Source organism: Cydia strobilella, chromosome 18, assembly GCF_947568885.1.
Source record: "Cydia strobilella chromosome 18, ilCydStro3.1, whole genome shotgun sequence".
NCBI lineage: Eukaryota > Metazoa > Arthropoda > Insecta > Lepidoptera > Tortricidae > Cydia > Cydia strobilella.
This window is the reverse complement of record NC_086058.1, coordinates 3,818,187-3,826,196: the sequence shown is the minus strand read 5'-3', so window position 1 is coordinate 3,826,196 and position 8,010 is coordinate 3,818,187. Positions and strand designations below refer to the sequence as shown.

The window sequence follows — 8,010 nt, the reverse complement described above, 5'->3', positions numbered from 1 at the left end:
AGATCCCCGAAATATACAAATATATATATTTGTATATACAAGAATTGCTCGTTTAAAGGTATTTAAGTAGGTATTTATATATTATATACTATTAGCATTAGCACCTATCTTCATCTTTAGACATACTTTTTTTTTCAATGTAGTTTTTAATTCACTAACTGGTCGCCCATGATACAGGCTATGCCTAGTTTGGGGACCCCTGTTCATACTGTTATAAATGTACCGCTGTATGCGCGCAACCTGGACCTCATGTATACTCCATCTGCAAATTCCCATCTTTGTGTGCAAAATAAATATATTTTTCATTTTTCATTTTCATATATATGTAATATATGTATCATTGTCTGAGGACCCACAACACAAGCCTTCTTGAGCTCTGTTATGCTTAGTCATTATATATGTGTCAGAATGTCCATTAATTATTTATTTATATACTTACATTCCATCGGAAAAAAACAACCTTTGCTGGTTTCTGGTTTCTGGATACCCTTAGAATTTCATAACCCAGTTCCTCTTGCACTTGTAAAATTCTTCAGACAGGTCCCTTATATTAAGGTCCTGCTGGCTCAGCTGGTCCTTGTTATTTGCCCGACGAAAAATGATTGATGAAAATTGTACCTGGCTCATTGACCATTTTAAAACCTCTGGTCAAACTGGATTATCGTACGTAGGTATGTACCAATAAAAAAAAATTATACTTAAAGATTTTATATATGTAATACAAGAAAAGCAACTATTCTGAGCCAGTTGTTGCTGGTTAGATTCACACTGGCTATAGTTTTTTTTTTCTCTAAAATACAGAGAATAAATGACCTACGTTGTATACATTTTAGACTAGAATTTTACTAATACAGTATAAATAAATGACTCATGGACAAACGCAAGAATTGAAATGAATCAATCAACATTCACACACACATTGCTCATTGGCACATTGCTCGCAGAACTGATGGCCGGTGGGGCCGGAAGGTTCTGGAGTGGCGTCCGCGTACCGGAAGACGAACTGCCGGTAGGCCTCCAACGAGGTGGAGCGACGACCTGGTGAAGGTCGCGGAAATTCAGTGGATGCGAGCGGCACAGGATCGGTCGGAGTGGCGAGCCTTGGGGGAGGCCTATGTCCAGCAGTGGACGTCTATCGGCTGACATGATGATGATGATGATGATTAATCAACATTCGTGAAAGACCAAAGCTTTTTTAAAAACCGGTGTAAAATCGATCAGCTTGATTTAATTCACCTTTTTTTTAATCCTAAACATAGTACATAACTATAAATTGCCACATCTAGTATCCTCGCTATCTGCAACGAACTGATAGACGCGCTTACTTTAAAACCGGCGCGCGGGCCTACATTAGTCATTACTCGACCGAACTTACGACTTGACACTGCGACTTGCGATTAGCTAAACTACTAAACAATTAATTAAGAGAAACGAGTGAAGATGTCGAAAGACGAGCGTTCGATATGTGTGCTGCGGAAGGTGGTGCTGGATGGATTCCTCATTGCTGGATGTAAGTACCTATTGATTACATTAATTACTGAAAAAAACTCAACTGAGCCTCACTCATTGAGTCATTAAAAAAATAATAGAACTTAAGTAATAAAGAAATTTTTGCTCAATGTCCTACAACTGAGTTTGTAACAGGTAACACATAGTTAAATTTTTAGTGTAAGTATTAGAAACTAAATATTTTGTCAACTGTTATGCAAACATTTATTTCAGTTTACGTACATTCAAGAAGTGTACGATATTTTAAAGATTTTGTTAGTTTTATTTGAGCTACATACTTTCGTATTTTCAAGTTACTAATAGGTAGATCTACGTATTCAATATAAAAAGTTTTCTTAGTTTTAATTGGAGTATTTTACTGTAAAAATTTTAAACTGTAAAAACATATATAATATCTGTAGATGACGAAACTGGGAATCAAATTAATATTAGGTAGCTGTTACTCTAAAAATGTAACTTTGTATATTTTTTCTTTTGTGAGTTTCTTAATAAAACTACAGCTATATCGAGGACACTTGAATGGTCTTAATATAATGCTCGTCGTCAGCCGTATTATTGTGACTAACGATGAATAGTCTATTGTAGTGTACTTTAACATGTAACGACACTTAACGACAGTTACAAACGAACCATTTCCAGTCAATTCACGATTATAAGCACGGACGACACATCATTATAGTGTCCATACACGAACACAATTGAACCTTTTTCAAGGTCTAGTTGGCAGCTTGGCACTTCTAGTTTTACTTTCACGCTATCTACTTTAGCTGTCACATTTGCATCTACTTTGCACTACTTTACTTTATACAGGGTGTCCTTAGCCATTGGACAAAGCCGAAATATGTACATATGCATTAGGGTATTTAGAACCAGTAGGATACAAAGTATCATCATAACTGGTGTAGCGGTTACGAAGAAATTAACAAATTACGATTTTTTACTTTGGAGCAGCCTGTATGTGTTAGTAGCTCCTAAGGTAATAATTCTGACATTAATAGGATTCTGACTTTTGACAAATTTAATGTCATCAATGTCATCATTGCCGCATATTTTCGAACAAATTTGTCAAAAGCACTGCCAATGATGAATACAGTATGTTTCTTTTAGTTGTCGATTATTGGAAATAACTTTTGTTTAAAAATTATTATTTTTTATCTTTTGCTCTTATTAAAAAAATATTAACGTTAGAGCATTCCTGAGGAGTAACCCTACGTGGGATTTCAGGGTTTGTCCAATGGCTAAGGTCATCCTGTATATTGTGTGAACTTTACCTATATATTCACTATTCATGTCACGTAATAGTATGGTCAAGTCTTGACAAACACCTCGTCCAATGTTCAATACAAATACATACAGGTTTTTGACATTGTACGTATAATCGAGGATTTACAGTATTTTTAATTGGCGATGAGTAATCAGTCGTGTTACACGCGCCGATCTAATGATATCTCTCATACAACAAACGTGATTTTTTGCCGTTTTTTGCGTAATGGTACGGAACCCTTCGTGCGCGTGTCCGAATCGCACTTGGCCGGTTTTTTTTCTACACTCCGTTGGCGCATGCGTTCAACGCAGTGTTTGTCGCATAAAACAACCGCGTGATTACTCCTTTGCTTTCTCATTGCTTTCAATATTTACTTCAACAATGACTTCAAATTGTGTGTTTGTACAGTTTACCTTTCCTTTAATTGCTAAGCGATAGCAATGTATTTCGCAGAAGCTAAAAAGTAATGGCCTTTTCACAAACTATAATAACCATGACCACGTTGTTATTGATTTCACAATGCTACAATGATAAGAACTGATATAAACTCAAGGTATGGTAAATTATCTTTTCCCCTCACTAGCTCGGAAAGTTGTCTTTTATCCTTCAATACAAGCGGGGAAAAACGCGTTTTATCCACTAGTGGGGAAAGTAATTTGACCTTGGATGGAGCGTGTTTAAGTAGCTTGACAGATAACAAAACGTAAATCGTTTATGACAATGATTCGTTCGATATTAATTATCATTAAATAAATGGTTTGAGAATCTAATGAAAAATACCAAATTTAGCTTTATTTAATGATTTTAAGTCATAAACCTTAAAATTCCATAAGAAACGTTTGTTTTTTATAATGATGTTAAATATAATTCTGAACGCACAAGTTGAGTCGATGCAATTTCAAAATAATAATAATGTGTATTGTGTATTTTGTGTATTTTTTGTGTGTAATATAATAGATAATGTGTATTTTCTAGTTAGTTTTATTGTTTTTCTTTAATCTAAGTAATAAAACATTGGATGTATGAGTATTTCAAAACGCATCGTTGACATTTCATACGTCAGAAATGTCAACATTGTCAACAATTTTTTTACTAAAAAACTTTTCTCACCGACTCGCGTAAAAATACACAACTTCCAGAGTTTTCTGTTATAATATCGTAAAGAAATGAGTGATTCCAGCGATGAAGATGATCTAACGCCTGTGGATGTTGCATTTTCCTCGCTATAGTGAGGTGAAAAGTTTTATGTTATACACGGGCGCAAATGTATTTTACTTCTCGTGTGTTGAAACACTCGGGGTTAAATATAACTTTGCACCCTTGTATAACAAATAACTATTTTTTTCTGAAAATACAAAAAAACATAATTCTCTTTAAAAACTGCTGAGAAATAATCGCAGTAAAAGGAATCTTTTAACATATTATGTAACAGACAATAAGCAGTCGGTCCGGTTTGTTTTGAAGATGAAAAGTGTCTATATGGCACCCATTGCATTAGTGAATATATATGTGTCGTTTTCAAGAAAAAGGTACCACATTGTCGCTTGCCATAAGAACGCTCTGACAGGTTTTTCGTAAAAAGATACAAGCAATTTTCGTTCTTATGGTAAACGACAATGTGGTACCTTTTGATTGAAAACGTCACATATTCAGAAACGACAGTCATGCTGACATTCGTATCGTACACAACCATACACAACGCACGAAACACGTCTTATTAAACGATACCTGGGTCATACACATTTTATAGCATGGTTCGCGTCTTTCCTGTAGACATAGCAAAGTTAAGGCAATCAAAGAAAGCAATTTTTACGGTAAACTTATAGGCGGAATACATTTTTTCAGTACTTGAGATGAGACTCAAATTAAGAAAAACGGGAATCATATGTCCCAGCCGTTAACTTTTATAACGTCAATACTGTTAGAAGTATTAGAACAAATTAAATTATTTACAGAATCTCATCTCTCTCGCTAGCTCGAAATCACATGGATGATTCAGTTAGAAGCTCGAACCATACTGTTCACCTTAGGGATGGCTAGGGGGCGCCGCCTTCAGTAACAAGTGCATATATTGGAAAATTTCGACCTATGCCGCTGTGGCCCAGTGGCCGAATGGCACAGGCACCTGCCACGATAGCAGAGGGCGCTGGTTCGATTCCAGCCTGGGGCACTGGAGGCCTTGGTCATTTTTTCTTAGTATATGACATTTATTTTCAGTTTTATAACGTCGTCCACAGAAGTGACCTTTTTCTAAAATGGGCTTGACCCACCTACTTGAAAGTCGTCACATAAATTCTACTACCTTATTGATTAATTCTACTACCTTATTGATTAATTCTACTACCTTATTGATTAATTCTACTATCTTATTGATTAATTTTCAGTGACCGTATGCCTATTCGCGATGAAGTTGCTGTGGGAGCCGTTCCACCGAGGGTTCTTCTGCGACGACGAGTCCCTCAAGTACCCCTACCACGAGAACACAGTCACCACGCCCATGCTGAGGTCATTTGGACTGGGGCTGCCCTTTCTAGTTGTAAGTAAACCTTGTTGCGGCATGAACTTTCTACAGGTTGAAATTTTATTCACCAGCCATACTCCGCGAGTCTGACTCGCACTTAGCGGGTTTTTTTTGACGATTTCGGCTTTGGGCCCATAATAAAAGTTGTTTAGTATGATCTATAAAATCACTACGCAGTGTGGTGAATAAAATTTCAAAGGCACAGTTTTTAAATATCCGAAGTTTTAACCACAAAAATGAGAATATAATACTTAGGTTCCAGATTGATCAACTACGGAGGTACCTAATACACAAGATAGGCTATGGAATTATTTCTTAACTACTCTCTACACTTCAGAATTGGCAAAGATAGATATAACTCCGTAATAGATGGATACAGTCTAAGGAAAAAACGTGCCTCGAAAATCACGAAAATTTGATTCTCGATCAGATGGCGCCACTAGTTTTGGGCTACACTCGTATAGAGGGCGTTGACTGTTTCGTTTGTTATTTATAATTTTAACGCATACCAGTGAAAGAACATGGGTCAAAATCATATAAAAATAATTAATGCAAATAAAAAAATCATTTATCCATATTTAAATACATTTTATCGTATTTTTATAAATATTTATTTTTAGTTTAAAAGTGTGTCGACAGATGGCAGTGAATTTACTGGGGTTTCAAAATTTACTATGACAGTACCGCTCTAGTATAAGTTACTCTATGGAATTGGGAAAACTACAAGCCTCTTGATCGCATCAGAAATTATCATCGCCAATTCGCCACACAAAATTAAAATCCATTTCAAGGCTGTAAATAAATATGACCCTTTCTCTGTACCCGACCAGCACGGCCCTTCTCTAGGATTTCCGTGCACAGTAAGTACGCTGAGAACGAAGAATCTCATCGACCCGACTGTTTCTATCTCTATCGCACGCGCTGTCCCGCCCATGATGAAGGCGGTCAATGACACTATGCAAGCGGGACAGAAATATAAAGATAACAAGCGGTTCAATGTACGAAATTCAATGTGTTCAGCGTGCCTACTTTAAATATATCTACATATCTTTTACGTGTCTTGTATAGCTCCTTCTTTTTTTTTAATACTACGTCGGTGGCAAACAAGCATACGGCCCGCCAGATGTTAATCAGCCTCCGTAGCCTATGTACGCCTGCAACTCCATCCCCTTCCCCTTCATCCCCTTCATCGTCTGGCTTTTGTCTAGAAACCTGAATAAACACTTATATTCTACATTATCTCCCCACAGGTATTGGTCTGTGAATGGATAATCCTGCGCAAGGAACCTAGTGACACAAAAGTATTCGGCTTGAGCATTCCGACCTGGATTCGTGGGCTGTACTGCACAGTGGTGGCCTTTGGCCTCGGCGCGTTGTTCGTTGAGTTAGCCACAGAGATCGCCAAGCAAGTCATTGGGAGACTCAGGCCTCACTTCTTTGATGTAAGTAGCTCTTTAATTTCACGCAAAGCGGAGGAGCGCGTCGCAACATCTGCCATAGTGCTCAAAAGGACGAAAATTTGAGCATCCCCGCTCCCCACCTGGATTCGTGGGCTGTACTGTACTGCACAGTGGAGGCCTCCGGCCTCGGCGCGTTGTTCAATTCAATTTTCTTTAATTAGCCACAAAGATCGCCAAGCATGTCATCGCGGGAGACTCAGGCCTCACTTCTTTAGTTAATGTAAGTATAAGTAGCTTTAGACGAAAGTTAGCTTTAGAAGACCGTTTTCATAAAACATACATAAAACAAAATAGTTCTGTATGACTTGAGGCATAACATCTTTTAAGTACAATCTTTGGTCACGTTTAACCTACATGTTGACAGCATGTTAATGTTAGAATCTATTAAGGAATAGATATATAATAAAGCTAACTTAATTATTCATCAACAAATAACAAGCATACTTCCCTGCTTGACTTGACCGGACCTTGAGCTCACCTAAGATTAGATTATAAGTCGATTTCGTAAATCTAGGCAATAGGCATAGAGAAACAAGTTAGATTAGAGTGCTCACTCCTAGTTATTAGCCCGAAAGCTTGACAAAATAAAGGCATGATGAGTAAGGGCGTCTGTTGCAAACGCCCCCGCCCGCACCTCCCTCAGTCAGCTTACTCGTCATTCTTTCATTATTTTAAAGCTTTCGGGCTAATAGCCAGTTGTATGGAGGCAATGTTTACACTTTTCTGTAGTTATAATATCCATGCCTATCACTATAAACTAAGCAAACAATGAGCCGGCAAGTTTAGACAATCAATAGGTATTATCTTATTTCCAGCTATGCCGGCCATCAATCGACTGCAGTTTACCAGAATGGCGCGGTCGCTACGTCCTGCCCTCGGAATACTACTGCACCAGCAACAGCAGCCAGATCGAGGACATGCGCAAGTCGTTCCTCAGCGGACACTCCTCCATCGCGGCCTACAGCATGGTATTCTTGGCTGTAAGGACCATTAATATCTTTCATAAGGATTTTACTCGATGGCTTTGTAAAGCTGTTCAGGTCAGGAGTGGCAGTTCTTTGCCGTCTTGAGTAGATCGTTGCAACATCTTCTCGCGCTTTGTTTAATGGTCTGCTGACGGGTGCTCCTAAGAATCATAACCTTAAAAACCTTTATAGCTGTGAGTATAGCTTACCAACTCTGAATAGTCTAGCTTATCGAGGACATACGCAAGTCTTTCCTCAGCGGACACTCGTCCTTCATTTATACTTTTTATC

At 37.8% G+C, this 8,010-nt stretch overlaps 1 protein-coding gene across 2 annotated transcripts in view; it reads left to right on the top strand.

The window, feature by feature from the left end:
• Positions 1 to 1,360: 1,360 nt before the first annotated feature.
• The window catches only part of LOC134749434 (putative phosphatidate phosphatase), a 136,881-nt gene continuing 130,231 nt past the window's right edge, over positions 1,361 to 8,010 (top strand). For both annotated transcript variants that reach the window (XM_063684366.1, XM_063684365.1), the window contains exons 1-4: positions 1,361 to 1,510; positions 5,158 to 5,309; positions 6,545 to 6,736; positions 7,570 to 7,734. In XM_063684366.1, the coding sequence (XP_063540436.1) occupies positions 1,441 to 1,510; positions 5,158 to 5,309; positions 6,545 to 6,736; positions 7,570 to 7,734 (579 nt within the window). In that variant the 5' untranslated portion in view covers positions 1,361 to 1,440. The remainder of the gene's footprint in view (positions 1,511 to 5,157; positions 5,310 to 6,544; positions 6,737 to 7,569; positions 7,735 to 8,010) is intronic.